General features: G+C 43.7%; 1 protein-coding gene across 1 annotated transcript in view; it reads left to right on the top strand.

Annotated features, from left to right (window-relative positions):
- Nucleotides 1-17,615, top strand: part of LOC111866352 (cadherin-86C) — a 69,342-nt gene that overhangs the window by 20,948 nt on the left and 30,779 nt on the right. The window contains exons 2-7 of the mRNA XM_023855216.2: nucleotides 4,664-4,858; nucleotides 7,789-8,033; nucleotides 10,561-10,644; nucleotides 12,619-12,744; nucleotides 13,653-13,793; nucleotides 16,057-16,180. Of these exons, the coding sequence (XP_023710984.1) occupies nucleotides 4,672-4,858; nucleotides 7,789-8,033; nucleotides 10,561-10,644; nucleotides 12,619-12,744; nucleotides 13,653-13,793; nucleotides 16,057-16,180 (907 nt within the window). The 5' untranslated portion in view covers nucleotides 4,664-4,671. The remainder of the gene's footprint in view (nucleotides 1-4,663; nucleotides 4,859-7,788; nucleotides 8,034-10,560; nucleotides 10,645-12,618; nucleotides 12,745-13,652; nucleotides 13,794-16,056; nucleotides 16,181-17,615) is intronic.

The raw sequence follows: 17,615 nt of genomic DNA, 5'->3' as shown, positions 1-17,615 counted from the left end.
AACCTTTTTGCCTATCAATGAGTGTTATCAATAAACCTGATAGAGGTGATCCAGTGACTGAGTCCGTGATCGATTTTTAACGAGATATTTTCAGCTTAAAAGTGATATAATATAATGTAAAGATGCTCTTGAATGATTAGAAAATAAGGGTTTAGTATGAGCTGTCATCTGTTTCAAGATCGGCCAACTACGATTATACCGGATTTTTCCTGTGGAAGTTATAAAATTTTACAAAAATTCTGTCAGGCTAATCCGCAAAGCGGCCGACGTTGTACTGTATATTGACACAGCTCCACCAACCTGACTCGTAATATATTGACCTAAGATGCAAATACCCCGTGTAGAGGCGGGTTAGAATAAGGCAGAAGGCGACAAAAAGGGGACCCGGTGCCTGGGGTTATAATTGGCCCCCCCCCCCTGTCACTACGGGACATGAACACAGAGACCTCGTCCTCCAATGACCACTCAACTCCAGGTTGGGGGTTGGACGCAAGGCTCTCTAAAACAAGAAATTATGGGAAGAACTAGTCGCTCACCTTCCGTAATAAGACACGAGCTCCATAAAAACGACGCATCCACAAATTCTTGTATTGCTGTGTGTATTCGTTGCCGTGGTTATGTATTTATCGAGCAGTTGCTTAGCAATAATAGGGGGATTCTTTTACCGAGCCGTTGTCTAGCAACGATAGGGGACACAGACACGCAGATCGATGGGAGGGATTTTTGAAGTACGCCGTTGAGATGGGCTCAGGTGCCATTTGTGTACTTAACAAGTTTCATAATTGTTTCAGGCATTCAAAAGTCACTAAACGGAATACACAGACACACAGTCAGCATGAGGATCATATAAATTTACTTTAATTTTTTTTTAAATGAGGAAAGTAGGCAAAAAATTATTGTTGCAAAATCTAAAGAATTAAAAACCGGATCAAATGTGGCTGAATCTTTTAAGGAAATCTACGGATCAAAAAGCCCTATTTTGCCAATGACGAAGTAAGTACCATATTCTCTGCATTTATTTGCTAATACTTTGACATTATCAATTGTCCTGTTTTTGATTTAAACAAAGTTTCGGAGACTGGATTCTGCCTCTGTCCTCACGAAAAAAAAAGCATATTCATTTGGGTCCAATCGCTCGAGCTGTTGTGTATCCCCGGACACCAGAACCAACACAAAGCAGGATGTATTTAAATAAAAAAACAACATGACGAAGTAGACCAGAAAATAAATTTTAGTAATATACCGACGTCACGAAATTTTAAATCTTAGCCACATTCTCTGTTTTATGTTGTTATTCCATGCAAAGGTCAAAATGGAAGGAAAATAACCAAGAATGAACCGAATGTACAGCAGAGACTGCCTGAAAGGAACAGCTGTTTTGAAGAACTTTATCTTCTTTTTCAAATACACGTATATTTTTATACACTTCGATTCCTCAACTGTCCATGAATTTAGTTTCTTGAATACACCTCTTCGATCGTCTGCTAAGAATCGATATTGAACCTCTTCGCAGAAAGTCGTCACAAAACGCGCTTAACAAAACAAAATCAATCATTCACCTTGAAAGGCCATTTGTTATAGGAGTATTGGTGAGAAATGTGCCCATCGTAGGACACCCGTGAGGACACGCCCTATATATTTATATAACGTGTTCAGACCCCTGGAACATGAATAATAATGATGTTCTTAGTGTCTGTTGATGTAAAAAGAAAATGTGGCTTGTAAGTGTATGCCCTTTCCAAGAATTTCAGTTCCCCATTTATTTGAATATTTTTTTTTTTGGAAAGGGAGTGAGTCACTGGAACCAAACTTCACAGGGCACAAAATCTATCTTAACGGTTTCTGGTATTTACTATAGTGTCTTTTTTTTTAGTTTCTTTGGGTGGTGTGAGACAGTCCCTTGCACTTCGGCCACTAATTGGCCTTCGTATCAGCCCCAGATAATAGGTGATGGTGGAGCATTCTGTGGAATGAGAATTGGCAGGGGAAACCGAAATGCTCGGAGAAAACCTACTCTAGTGCCACTTTGTCTACCACAAATCCCACATGACCCGACCTAGGGTCGATCCCGGGCAGTTGCGGTAGGAAGCTGGCAACTAACCGCCTGAGCTATGACAAGGCCACATTTGACATTGTAACGTGGTCCTTATGGATGAACTGCTACACTTCTCACAGCCTAGCAACGATAGGGGGATTCACACACAGACACACGGACTGATAGGAGGGATTTACGAAGTACTCAGTTGAGATGGGCTCAGGTGCCATGATATACGTGTACATACAGAGTTTAATAAAGATTGGTTCAGATATTCAAAAGCTAATGGGAGTCGGGGGATTCATGGACACACAGATAGCATGGTGATCTCATAAGCCTCCTTTTATTTTTTATTTCCAAAATAAGGGAAGGGGGCTAGAAATATATCTGCATCAAGGCACTTCTTTATGTTCTGCTTAATGATTACCGTGGAGATATTTTTCGTGGATGGTGGCTTGATGAGCTGTGTCTGTGGATGAGTGTGTGAGTGACTCACCATGTATACCTGACGGTAGCCCTGCCTGGCCGAACATGTCGTTGAAATTACACGAAAGCAGAAACAAAGTGGTAATTCAATGAATGGCTCCCGAAGCTGCCTTCAACAGTTTATTGTTCATATAGAGTCACGCGTATGTGGCTACAGTTGGTGTTTCCATTGCTAATTGGATTTATTGAACAGCTCAAAAGGACTGAGCCGCAGCGGTCCTCTAACTCACTCACCAACCAACTCGCTCCTCTCCTCTGCATTGCACTGCACTGCACTAACTCGCCTCTGTCGGTCGAGTGATATAGCCTCGGAGTGGACCACATATAAAAACATCGCTTCCAACAATTCTATTGTTGCGTCACGTAGCTGTCGCGCGGACCGCGTACAGAACACCGCTTCCACGTTGGTCCATTGATGCGTGTTAGGAAGGTGTTGCCTAGCAACGGGCGTCGTTTACATAGTCATTACTTAACAACGGGTCTACCTGTATATACCGTATTACTTAGAATTAAGGCGCACATTTTACACATTTTTTCCTCCGTTGAAAAAAATTAGGTGAGTCTTAAATTCGAGGGCGCCTCGTATTGGAAGTAATACTGTGTATCAAAATGGTGAAGCAGGATGCTTAAATACAACATAAAGATGACTTGATATTTGAGGACGGAACAGGCTACAAGCTTAACCTTTGCAGATTATTATTATTATTATTATGTCTGGCTATGATTGTGTTCCTTAGACAATTATAGTTGAGTCAGCTTGAGCCTATTAGTGAAATCCACCAAATGCTCTATTCATCTACAGTGTAATGGAAAGCTGACAGTTCAAGGCCAGCATGTTGCCCGAGTTACCTACTTCCATTGCGCTATCTGCTGTCATGCAATTGTTTTTTAAGCAATGTGACTGTCGTCATTTTGTTGGACTCATTTATCATTACATCAGAACTGCCGCACTACGCCCTTGTTCCGTGTGGCAGAGTGCAAATGATTGGCCCCAACAGAAAGCGGTTCTCTCGTTCCTTTTTTGCTCAGCGTCCGACGTGTATGAACGATTCGTTCTAGGAATGGTCAGTTTTATCATTTCTCTGGACAGGCCTTGTGAAGAGAATATATGCATGGACTACAAGTCGGGAATTGCTGGCCGTCGTAAGTCGCATTGCGTCGGTCTCAGTAATGTAGCTGACGAACAAGTGCCCTTGTAAGCTGCAATCTGAGGTAAAATTTTAAAATCGACCATATTTATTTATGCAAAGGACATATGCTCGTCCCACAATATATTTAGAGGGTAAGCAAAATATTGAATTTATCAATTCAACTTTTTTTATTGCTTGTGGGGTGGGACTAAGTCCCTTTTACTGCGGCCACTTCAGGCCTATTGTACCAGCCCCAAATGATAGGTGAGGGAGATTGTGGAGCAATTGGTGGGATGAAGATTGTCAGGGGAAACCGAAATACTAGGAGAAAACCTGCTTCAGTGCCACTTTGTCCACCAAAAATCCCACTTGACAAGACCCGGGATCGATCCCTGGCCTCCGCCGCGGTGGGAAGCCAGCGACTAACCGCTTGAGCTATGGCGCGGCCATCAGCTTATCTACTGTGGATAAGATAATAAAACAAAAAAAAAATCTCCGTGGTTCTAGCCCGCAAGCGAACTATACCGACCGAGCGACCGCCGCTTGTCGACGAAGTTAGTGCCAACTTCAGTGGACAGAGGCTGTCGCATGGTCAGCGCAACGGTTCCCCACAGCCGTTAAGCTCGGTCTTGAAATAGCTCCTCAATTATCCTCACGAGGCTGAGTGGACTCCGTTCCAGAGCCACTACTTCTCAGAAAACTTGGAAGCACTGGGAATCGAACCCGGACCTCTGGATCTGTAGCGAGGAACTCTGACCACTTGACCACAGAGGCGGTTTGAGTAAGATAATACCGGGCCGGATATTTACAGTTACTCAGCCGAGCGACATTGCAAGATAGACCCTGCGCCGTGGACCTGAACATTTCTTTCATCCCAATTTATATAACTTTTAGCGCAAACAAATGTTTCGTACGAAGCTTGCAGATATCTCTCTACCGGATTTCACGCTGGAGTAGCAAACAGAAGCGCAGTGCATCTGCAAGCGACACGTAACTGTTGTGTCTGTCACAGGTCCCGGGATGATGTCTCTGGTGCTGCTGCTCCTGCTCCTGGCCACGGTGACAGCCGGAAACTACCCAGTCCTCGACGTGTCCACTTCCATGAGGATGCTGCTAGTGCCCTTGGACGCGAAGGTCGGCTCTGCCATCTACCGCCTCAGAGGAACAGATTCCGACTTCGATTTTCCTCTACAATTCGATATCGTTGGTAAGGATGTGACCTTGTGAATAAGTATACCATAACTTAGGCGTTTTACATTTGGATGTCCTCTTACACACGCTGTTTGAATTCTTAGGAACATCGCTTATTTACGGGTCCCGTTCCTTAATAGGTAAAGGTAGAGCTATCCCTGTAACAGGTCATGGAAGCCCATAGGGTTGTGAGACGTCGAGGCTCTCACATTTTCTAGACAATCGGCACACAGATGATGGTGAGGTCAGCCTTATGCGCCGGCCACCCTTTACCCCCCAGGAAGATTCCTGGTACTTTATTTCTGTTAGAGGCTGAGTAGACCCCAGGATCATAGTGCGGCTGGAAGGATTAGGTCAATTGAAAAAAGGCCACCTCATCGGGACTCGAACCCGCAACCTTCCGGCTTGTAACATAGTGCCTCAACCTACTACGCTATCGCGTGTCCCCCCGTCTTCCTTAAGATACACTGTTAATTCCGTGTCCAGAATTTTGGCGGAAACATCTGTTGGTGGTCTTGCTCGCTCCTCCTTTATAGTTAACCTCTCTAAAATTCCACCTAACCTAAATTAATCAGAGTAATTCCATTTCTGAAACAAATTTATGCGTAATTAAATTAAATTCTTTATATATTTACGTGCTTACTCAACAGGCCAAAGGCAAATTTACTGGGTTTCGTCCATCGTCTGGTGTTCTAAAGAGCGCAAGGGAACACAGCATTTCGGAAACTGAACTGGTTTCCGTTCTCAGCTGAGGGAATGGGAGACACGTACTGTGTTGAGCTCATTGCTGACGGTACTTCCTGAGGACGGAAACAGGTCCAGTGTCCGAAACGTTTTGTGCTTCAGAAAACCGGAATGCGGACAAAATAAAAATGCAACATTTCTGAGTATCATACTCCATCGTCAGAAACATTCAGAAACGAATTCAGTTGTTACAACACGTCGTGCTTGCAACAAACGCTACCAGTTTCTCCTAGTTTTAGGTGTCATTTGAAAATTAGAAAAACGTCTTACATGAAGTTCATGACTGTCGCTCTGTCTGTGACCCAGTATCAGCACGTAAACAGCCGAATAGGTTTCCGTAAGGTCAGTATGGGAGGCTGTCACTAAAACTTTGCTATAACCTGACTTTCTGAGGCCATAATGAACGTTCCGTTTGTGCAACAAGCAGTTTCACATAAATTGTTGAGGCATGAGGCCATTAATGAAATTTTCCATTTCTCCCTTAAACTCTTTCACACATTTTATTGAAATTCGCTACTTGGGAATTTAATCAATTCGCATTTCGTTGTGATTATAGCGTAGTTGGTTGAGGGGCTATGCTACAAGCCGGAAGGTGGCGGGTTCAAGTCCCGATGAGGTCAATGGATTTTTTCAATTGACCTAATCCTTCTATCCGCACTATGGCCCTGGGGTTGACTCAGTCTCTAACAGAAATGAGTACCAGGAATTAATTAAATAATTTTCCTGGGGAGTAAAGCGCGGCCGGCTCGTAAGGCTGACAACCTTCCCGCCATCTGTGAGCCGATTGTCTATATCAGGCATGTCAAAAGCGTCGATCGCGGGATGATTTTTGGTCGATCTCATAGGCCTATAAGGAAATTATACGTGAAAAGCATGTAACTTCACTTACAATATAATACGATTGTATTCAGATTTTGAAGGGAAAATACGTATTGAAGTAGTCTGTACTTTCAATGTATGTTGCTTTTACAACAGACATCATGTGTCGTGCTATTTTTACCAATACTTTTGCTTAAAGCGAGGTACGGCGATAGGAGGGGGTGGTAGATCACTGGCAGTTTTGACACTAAAAAGTCGATTACAACCTCTTTGAAGATGGATATGCCTGGGCTAGAAAATGTGGGACCCTCAACGTCTCACAGCCCTATGGGCCTTCACGGACTCTAAAATGGATAGCTTTAACTTTTTTTACTGATTACTTTCAACCAAGCTGTGAATTTCGAAGTCGTCGCTGATTTCGTATACTTCAATAAATTCTTGCGAATTTAAGGTGATTGCATTATAAATAAATTTAAGCTTCTAGTTTCCTCTCTTAAAATGAGACCTGTTGATCGTTACAATTTAAGTTAATTGTTAAGGAATAAAGCAACCTCGAAGCGCAACACTCTTTACTAAAAACAGGAGTTAATATAATTGCTGTACATGTTTGTGTCCTAGAACGCCATCATCAGAGGCTCGTAGAAAAAAAAAAGATTACTTACGTGTATATTAAAATTATACATAGGCACTCTTAAAGCTACAGAGTATTGTGATACGTAGAGCCATTGCCAAGTAACAGCTGTGTAAACAGGCGAATGTACAACAACCGTTGCTAGGGAACAGCACTGTGGACACGTTTCCCCAACCCTCAATGATGGAAGAGACGTTTTCTGTTCCGTCCTTGCCGGAGCTATATCATTAGGACTAGTAGTTCATAGACCGAACCGTTGTGGAGTCGGTTGAGAGTTGCAGTTATGAGAAATGAAAATATGGCGGCTGAGGCCGGGAACAGTTCGGAAACCCAGAGGAAGGGGAATGTCTGCCGTTGGAAGCCGCTACCAAGCAACGGCTAGTGAAGACTGAGAAGACTTTCTGTGTGCTGTAGTTACAATGATTTGGCGTGTGTAAATCAGTGAGACTGTCGTAGTTATTTGTAGCTACGAGTGTGTCATATAAATCCAGTTATCAATACAAACCTCGTCTCTAATCACACTTACCACGTGACAATATAATGTAGCGTGTTTGGGTGTGTCACACTACAAATAAGTTGACGCCGTCGTCTGATATAGCGAATTTATTTCGTTTCCTAGTGAAATACGAGGTTGCACTATATAATGTCTGTTCTGGCTTCAGGAATATTAAATTGGTCTCACATAGGCTTCGTAATGTTAGTTCCTATCTGTGGGATGGGAGGGGTGACTTCAAGTGCTGGATTGTGTTCAGGAGCCAGGACAGAGCCGCTGGTCCATATCGAGAACCTCCCCTGCTCCAGGAACCACTCGTTCTGCGAAGCGAACGTCTTGTTGGCCCGCCCGTTGGAACTGGGGCGAGTGTATGACTTGAAACTGAGGCTGAGGGACACAAGGGGTGACACGACGAGTGTCCGGTGCACCATCAGGGCAACCAACAGCTCCACCCCGATGGACACCATCTTCCCACATCTGCCGTCGCTTGTCGTCGTTCCGGAGGTACCGTTACTGGGACACACATGGCACTATTGAACTTGTATTGCTGTTTCCTGTAGTGGCACGGGACGCACCCCTCGTCCCCTTAAGTATAGAGTGATTCACTCAACATTATCACCTCGGATAACTCCTTCATTGTCCATTCCACCAGGTAATGCTCCAGGCAAAATGTACGTGGTTTGAAGGAGCACACAATGGTATGTCAAACAGATTGTGTTTTTGGTATTTTACAAGATATCAAGGTCAGCTCCACTTCCGAAAATGCAGTTTCATTTCTTTTACTCCCACAAAAATAAGAACAGTTCAGTCGGCGTAGCGAAGGTTTAAGGACCGGAAAACCCAGGTGCGATTCCGGGCATGGAAATATTTCTCTCTTCTTCGAAGGATCCAGGCCGGATCTGGGGTCCACCCAGCCTCCTATCCAATCCGTAATGTGGGAGATTTCCCCAGGGATAAGCCTACCGGGGCGTGAAGCTGACCATTTGCATCCATCTAGTGCCGAGGTGAAGAATGGTGGAGCTATACCTCCACTCCCCCATATGTCTTCATGGCATACCGCTTAATTATTTAAGCACCGGGACGATTTTATTTTTACTCCCTCAGAAGTTGTAGAGCAGATCAATTCGAATCCAAAACCATAAAATATGTTTCATTTCTACGTAGTGTTCGCGTGATATCGCCAGTGAACGGCTCCGTCTGCTTCATCCCCAGAGTGGGAAAGTTTGGTCACCAGGCAGAGCTCACATTTGTGCCCTAGGGGGTGACGGACACCACACGAAGGGTTCAGTGGTGTGATGCTCAATTTATGGGCTTTGGAGTCATAGTGATCTGCTCTGCAACTTTTGTGATAGTAAAAAATCAATTTATATTTAATTAAATGAATCTGACCTTGAGATCTCATAAGAATCGAAAGATACAGCTCATCTGTCTCACACATCGTGTGTGCGAGTTTTACCTGAAGCTTGTCCTGATGCAATGAATAGCAAAGGAGTTATTCAAGTAAAATGTTGAGTGGTTCACAATGTATAGAGAAATTTTGGAGTAAGTGAAATATGAGGAAGGTGGTAGGTTGAAGGCTCTCATGGGGGTAACAATGAAGAATACGGTCTTCCAGAACGTGACGTCTTTTGGAAGTTTGCCGATGTTTCGGAGAAATGTAATGTCTTTTTGTCATGGTCCAACAGTAAGTGAGCAACCGGAAATAAGAAGGCTGAATCACTCCTGATGCTCAATGCCAGTTCACAGATGTAAGCAGGTATCTTCTTTGGAATTCTGTTAGGCCTCGATTCCTCACGCAACAATTCTGATCCGAGCTGGCAAATCGTGAAATATGACGAATCTGTCCAGCAACCGCTGCTTGAGAAAGCTTCGTGTCCCCACACGACACCACGATCAAATTTTCCTCAGCTGGTGATTCGCAGTTTAATGTGCCTCGTCCCACAACTTCCAACTAGCGTTTATATCATGTAAGTTTTGACAGAAATGTACATAGATCAAAACTAGTGGAACTTTTCCTTTTAACTACTTAATTATTTGCGCTGAATATTACTCCCTTTCGCACAGAATTTTCAGATAATTTTTAATTAAGAGAGCTGATCTTCAAGTCTACAGTTCTCAAGCTATATAAAACTCCAGAATTTTTCCCTTGTAAGTACCTTGTTACGCTTTTTTATTAGATACAGTCCTAACAGATATACGTGGTACAGTCATTAAGTTTGTGTACTTTGGTTTTATCTCATCATATTACAAAGTATTCACATACACTTACACAGGTCAACTTCGGCCCTTAAAATAGTTACCGTTGGCCGCTATGCAAGTCTGCCAACGCTGATATAGCTGTCGAAAACACTGCTGAAACATATTGGCAGGAAATTCACGTACGGCGTCTCTTGTGACAATGACGACCTCCTCGGACAACTGAAATCTACGACCACGTAGCCTTGCTTTCACGCGGTGAAAGAGAAAGAAATCGCACGGTGCGAGATCAGGCGAGTACCGAGGTTTTGGCAAAACGGTGACCTGTTGCCTTGCCAGTTTCTCTTGGACAGGAACAGAGCGATGTGCAGGGACGTTGTCGTGTAGCAACAGCTAGTTCTTCCTACGCCAAACGTTTCGCTAGGGGATTTGCCTAGTTTCTGGCAGAACTTGATGTTTGCTCGTTGTTCAAACTGCCACATTTTCGATTTCCGCCACTTGCATTTAACTGCAGTTCACAATAGAGGCCGTATTTCTGTTTACACTGTTTGCACACAACTGTCTCTTGCTGTGATGAAAGATGAACTGACAGGGCATAATATCGTGCCTCAGTATATCCGCCATAATACACTGCAATGAAGATATGCGGCCAGTCCACGAACTTATTGACTGTGGTAGTAGAATGAGAATTAAATGCATAGATCTGAAGCAGACATAGAAAATTCTTTAGCTGAGTTCTGTGAGGGAGTAATCCCAACGTTTAAGTCAGAGCAGTTATAGCCTAATTAAGACACCAATCTCGGCACGTCCAAATGTTCATATATTTGTGTTTCAGGACACGAAGATCGGCACAGAGCTGGACTACGTAATCACCCGCAAGAACCCAAAGAACACAAGACATGCCGGGTTGGAGCTTAGGGTAAGGAGAGCCATCTATGTTAGCACTCTGTCTTACGTTTCCAGCACAGTATCTATCCCACAGGATACTACGACAAAATGACTGAATACATGGTGGCTCGTATAGGTGTCAGCACTGGGGGTGACTCAAATGATGACCATCTGATGAAGCAATGTAATATTTTCCGACATGATAGTGTCATAGCATGGATGTCGGGGGCGGTTTACACTGGGTTAGGTGGCAGAGGAGTGAAGCTGACCACTCCCCTCCGTCTAATGTCGAGGTCAAGAATGGTGGAGCTATATCTCCACTCCCCCTCCTGTCTTCGTGGCGTAGTGGTTAATTAATCAAAGACAGGGACATAACTTCAGTAGCTTTATGGCTCTAAATTCGTGTTCAGGAAGTGGTCGCTTCGCATCTTGGGCAGAACAATGACGCTTTTGCTCAGTCCCTACAGGAAAATTCCGGGAAAGCCCCTGTATTAGCGCATTACCATTTCGTTTCAAATTCCTCCCGATTCATCCTACGTTTCGACATTGAACAGTCTAGCTGCTGGAAGCTTCACAAGTTGTGTTAGCGGTCAGGGATGGGAATCAGCCCACTTGACCCGCGGATCACTAGTCGGTCCATTTCACCATCCCCGAATAGTGAAGATAGAAGTGATGATTATGATGATGAGTGTAGAACAATTGATGTAATGAGAGTTACTTGAGGAAACGGAAGTACTCGGAGAAATGCTGTCCCAGTGCCACTTTGTTCACCATAAATCCCACATTACTTGAACTGGGATCGAATTTGAGCCCCTGCAATGGGAATCACGTTCATCCTAGTGTCCAGGCGCTAGCAAGGGCGTGCGCATATGTACATATATACATGCAGACAGACAGACATGCAGACGTATGTACATACATACATTTGTGTACATTAGACAGGCATATATGAAACAAATGGGCAGAAGGACGGCATATCAAAATCATTTTTTGGTACTCGGGTTGGGGGTATGAAAACATTTGAATGCGTCAGAGTCTCGTGATCTCACTGTCTCATTAGTTTGTCAGTAGCCCTTAGTGCAGAAGCCACCAGTTTCTCAGCTACTCTGGAAATACTTAGTACTTAGTACTTCATGGCACCCGAAGTTTCCATACAACTTCCGTGTTCGCAAGAGCCCGCTTTTGACCCCTACCCTGAATAAGGTGAATATGCTGCATACCAGCCCCAATTCTATTTCTCTATGAGTCATTTTTAATAATGACCTCCCACCTGTGTCTCAGTTTTCTTAGTGGTTTCCTTCTCCTTGGTTTTCGCTTCAAAAGCCTGTAGGCATTCTTCTCCTCCCTCATTCGTGCTACATACCTTTTCCATCTCATCCTCCTTGACCTCCATCTTGATTTAACTTTACTGTAACATGTACTAGAAGTTCGCAAATACATCTTGAGATATTCAGAAATAGATAGGGAAAGTTTAAGTTATCGACGTTACGCCTTCTGGGGCCCTAAATCATGTGGGTCTGGGCGCCTGAATAGTGTCCGGTGTGTAGCCAGAAGAATATTGAAGGAGGCGCCGAGTCGCCGCGATTGAGATATAAATTTTGTGTTCATCATAACAAGCTATTGTTTGAAATGGCTCAATGTTCAACCAGTAAACATGTCCTTGAACTTTGTACCGTTTCTTATAGGCATCCTCCAGCTGTGCTATATGACAGAGCCTAGCATCTGCTGATAATATGCTGTCTCTTGCAGGGATCTCCCAGCTGTGCTATACGTCAGAGCCTAGCTTCTGTTGATACTGTACTGTCTCTTGCAGGGATCTCCCAGCTATGCTATACGTCAGAGCCTAGCTTCTACTGATACTGTACTGTCTCTTGCAGGGATCATCCAACTTTGCCATACGTCAGAGCCTAGCTTCTGCTTATACTGTGCTGTCTCTTGCAGGGATCATCCAACTTTGCCATACGTCAGACCCTAGCTTCTGCTGATACTGTACTGTCTCTTGCAGGGATCATCCAACTTTGCCATACGTCAGAGCCTAGCTTCTGCTGATACTGTGAATGGAACCATCATCCTGACCAGTGAACTGGACTTTGAGCAACAGACCATGTACATGCTGTCAGTGTTCGCTGTGGTATGTACATAAAATGGACATACAGAAATTAATCCGTGTTCTTCTTCCACCTATTCGCTGACTGAATTCAGAAGGTGGATGGTGATGAAGAAGGGGGAAAAGCCTTCGTTCTGCAGTCAAGGCAGCCCACACAGTTGGTTGCTAAAGAGAGGGAAGTTACTGTCTCCCTTCGGTATTCCGTCAGAGAGTAAATATAATGTTCATATTGTTACATGACGCCTAAACGCCGGACGTGCGCAGTCAGAGAAGCACCGCAGAGATGTCCATCGCTAGACAACAGCTCGCTAAACACGTTTGCACGGCAACTAATAAACTTGGATAGCAAGTCGCTAGGCACTTTTCCGTGATGACGAATAGGTACGCAATAATAGGCGAACTGTTGGAGGTGGTGATCTCCTCGAAGTTATAAAAGGAGGGCACGCAATTGATTCAAGAGTTCATTCGTCAGTCAGTCATTCAGGCGTAAGAGAATTCAGAAGGCAGTTGAGTAGTTCAGCCTTCAGCTGTGGAGTATTATCAAGCGGGTAATGGGAGCTGAAGAAGTGACCGACTCCTAAATCAGAACCAAGTCAGTCACGCAGAAGAGAAGATACTCGTAGTCCAGCAAGGAATGGAGCGAGTGTTAAGACAGCCAGTGATTGGGAGCTGTTATACTTGGCTGTAATTGTATCAACGTGGCAATAAAGCCAATCATCCAGTCCAAAACCCGTTACTGTTAGTCACGGATCCAGGGGCATGTGACAATATTATCGTGACTCAGTTGTCAGAGCTTCGTTTTTCAAAATGGTTACATCATGTGAGGATGAGGTTGGTGCGATTGAATATGTATTGATACTCCTCCAAGAAAATTTAGCGCTGTAGAAACCGGACATTTTCCTGCTCAAGTTATGACTTCTGTTTCTTTACAGGATGCCTACGCAGAACCAGACCTCGATACCCGCAATTTGGTGGGCTTCATGCTCGCCATTGCGGTGCAGGATGTTCAGGACATGCCCCCCATGTTCACGTCTGTACCCCCCGTCACAGTCCTCAATAACACAATTCAGAAGGTGAGTTTCCGTTCTCACGGTGCGGAGGCAATCACGTCTTTCTGTGTTCCAGCAGTAACTTCATATCCTACTTTCCTTCTGCCCTTTTTGTCTTTGTTCATTTATTTTACTAAAAGGTAAAGCTATCCCTGTAATAGGCCGTGAAGGCCCACAGAGTTGTGAGACGTCGAGACTCCCACATTTTCTCTACACAATCCGCCCACAGATGGCGGTAAGTTTGTCAGCCTTACGCGCCTGCCGCTTTTTACTCCCCAGGAAAATTATTTAATTAATTCCTAATACTCATTTCTGTTGGAGGCTGAGTCTACCCCAGGGCCATAGTGCGGCTGGAAAGATTAGGTCAATTAAATAAACACCTAATCGGGACTCGAACCTGCGACCTTCCTGCTTGTAACATAGTGCCCCAACCCACTAGGCTACCGCGTGACCCTCATTTATTTTATTACTCTTATTTCTTTATTCGCGGATTCAAGTCCCGATGAGGTCACTGGATTCCAGCCGCACTATAGTCCTGGGGTTGACTCAGCCTCTAACAGAAATGAGTACCAGGAATTAATTAAATAATTTTCCTTGGGAATAAAGGGCGACCGGCGCGTAAGGCTGATAACCTTACCGCCATCATTGAGCCGATTGTCTAGATAATGTGGGACCCTCGACGTCTCACAGCCCTATGGGCCTTCGCGGCCTGGTACAGGGATAGCTTTGCTTTACTTACTTCTTTTTACCATTTCTTTATTTGTTTATGTATTTATTCAGGTACATGTGTAATAAAACTACTTCATGTGCCCACATTTGTTATTTAATGATGATGGTTATGAAATGCAAAGAACCCCTTGTTCCTTGAAATTTTACGACCAGCTGAGGTTCTGCTGGCGTCTGAAGAATGCTTTCTCTTTGTAGTTAGTCAGTTAGTTGATTAGTTAGGTTTGTAATTTGATAGTGATTTGCTTCATGTATTTCTACCGTGCTTAATTTCTCACTTGTTTATTTAGCCTACATATTCAATCTTGTATCTATTTACTTATTGATAAACGTGTATATGTGTTCTCTTACTTATTTAATTAATCTGCTATTTGGTTTTATTTAGAACCAGGATAGCTCAGTCGGTACAGTTACTGGGCTGCCGGCAGGACGGCCGAAAATCCATATTCTATTTCACGCAAAGTATTCGTAACAGAGTTTTCTCATCTTCAAGGCGTCCAAGTGGAACCTGAAGCCCACCCAGCCATTTACACAATAAAGGGGTAAAATGACCGGAGCGTGAAGCTAACTACTTGCCTTCATCTAGTCCTAAGCAGCTCGCTTCTTGGACTTAAGTCCTTCTTGAGAAGCCGCCAGTTGTTTAGCTACACAAGAATTTCCGAACTTTTTATGGAACTCGAAATTTCATTACCATGTTCACAAGAGCCTTTTGTTTGTTCCTGTCCTCGGCCAGATCAATCCAATCCATACTACACCATCCTATCTCTCTAAGAGCTACTTTAATATTATCCACCCACCTACGTCTTAGCCTTCCTAGTGGTCTCTTTCCTTCTGGTTTTCCCTCTAATATCCTACATGAATTCCTCTTCGCTACAATTCGTGTTACATGCCTTGCCTATCTCATACTCCTTGACTTGATCATTCTAATCTGTCCAAATGATCTCCTCAACACCCTGTTCTCAAACACCCCCAGTTTATGTTCCTCCCTTAATGTCAGAGACCGAGTTTTACGCCCATACAGAACCACAGGCAAAATGTAGTTTTGTATGCGTCATCTACTGCTATAGTTAAGCATGTGTGAAACTAATCCCTACTCACCCATACATCCTCATGGTGTCGGGCTTAATTAAGCGCAGGGACAGTCCCATCTTAGTTTTTATTTTGGCTGTTTTATTTGTTTAGGCTACAAAGTTTGATATACGTTTGTTGTATTGCATTATTTTACAGGAATGCATAAATAGAGAACATGATTTTAGACCGGTCTCTGAGTATTGCTTTAGAATTTTGGCAAGTAGCGGTGCAGTGTTTGCAGCTGCACTCTTACGGAGGGAAGTGTGATGCACTGAGTCTGTACTACGAACCATATATACCCCACAGTCCACATCTCAGCTAGTGGACTGCGCCAGATCCAATGTGAATTCTGCTGAGCACGGCCAGGTCTAAAGCATGGACACTAAATATTCTCGTTGGGAACTGCCTCGTTTGAAAGGGGTAATTAACATTGGCGCTGACTTCTTGCCCACATATTATATTGTGTCTCAGTGTGATCTGCTTGTCACAGGGTGACGTGTTTCTGACGGTGCATGCAGAGGACAGCGACAAAGGATCTCCTCGCGAAGTGCGCTATGGCATTGTCTCAGAAGGCAACCCACTCACACCTTTCTTCAACATCGATCAAAAGACAGGTAGACCAACATCAGCGTTATCTCTTCACTGGACAAGCCTATAAATACCTACCGAAGACAATATAAATACAGTCCTCTGCATCTGTAAGATATTTGTGATGAAGTTACGCAGAAACCTGTTGCCTAAGGGTTGCTTTGCGCCTCCTGACATATGAATCTGTAAATATTGAACACTTTTCATGATTTTGTAATCCCTTAATATCCTTGATTAATTCACCAAACATAGGGAAAAACTTTAGTGCCCATTCTCACAAAGGGACGTTGAGAATTCTGTAACTAACTTCAGTTTTTACAAAAGGAAGAAGTCGTTTCTAGCGCGCTCCATTGTTTTATCTTGCTACATTTATGTTACCTATTACTACATGAATGGCCGGTCACGGTAGCCGCATGGTCGAAGGCATGAACCGTCTTCGCTCGCTCGACAGCTGGTGTCGTGGGTTTGAATCCCACTCAGAGCATGGATGTTTGGTGTGTGCATTCGTTTATTCTGTTTTGTGTTGTCCTGTATAGCTAGCGGCCTTGCGACGGGCTGGCCACTCGTCCAACGGGTCCTACTGTCTGTGAAAAATGATTACGGAACTGAATAAGAGGCCTGGGCCCTAAATGGGCTGGAAGAGCCAGTGAAAGAATATTACTACATAAATAACCCTACACCTCTTCTCCAGGATCACGTACCTTCAAGTTGTTTTTCATTCGCTGCCTAATGTTGCCCCACAGTCTCTGCTGTGGAGTAAATACTCCTGTTCAGCGTTTCTCATAACCCCCTTCAGTTACATTACAGTTCCCCTCCCGGCTTCTCCTGTATATGAATCTGTGTACATCTCCTTCTCTTAGACGTAATACCACTACAGATATAAAATGCCATACATAATTGGTACAAGTATTTACATTGTGTAAGAATAATATATTATACAGAGCAAAATAATTGTCTAAAACAAATTTCTCTTATACATATTTTCAGGACTCAGAATTACTGAGTTTTGGGACTTTGTTGATCGCCCGGTATTCTAGAAACTAATAAACACTATGTTTCATAAACTGGACATCTTTCTGCTCTCAGGTGAGGGCGGGAGACACGTACTCTGTTGGGGCCCCTTATGAAGAGGTTAAAGACACCTGAATACAGATCCAATTTCCGAAACGTTTCATTTTCTAGTCTCTAGAATGCCGGACGATGGAGAAAGTCCGGAAACGCAGTAATTCTGGGTATTATACACCATCGTCAGAACCGTCTAGAATCTATATTTACAGCGCTTGAACACTTTTACATAAACTAATCTTTTCTATAAAGACGAGGCTACCGTTGAGCATTGTCTAAGTTAGACAATTCGAGTCTATAATCTCACAACATATTCCTTAATATTCCTTTTAATATTATTCTCTTATCTCTGCCTAGATCATCGAGGAAGTAAGCTTAACAGTAACGCTTCTGATT

This window comes from Cryptotermes secundus, unplaced genomic scaffold (genome assembly GCF_002891405.2).
Source record: "Cryptotermes secundus unplaced genomic scaffold, Csec_1.0 scaffold96, whole genome shotgun sequence".
Taxonomy (NCBI): domain Eukaryota; kingdom Metazoa; phylum Arthropoda; class Insecta; order Blattodea; family Kalotermitidae; genus Cryptotermes; species Cryptotermes secundus.
Note: the sequence above shows the minus strand (reverse complement) of the source record. Positions and strands in the feature narration are given on the sequence as shown.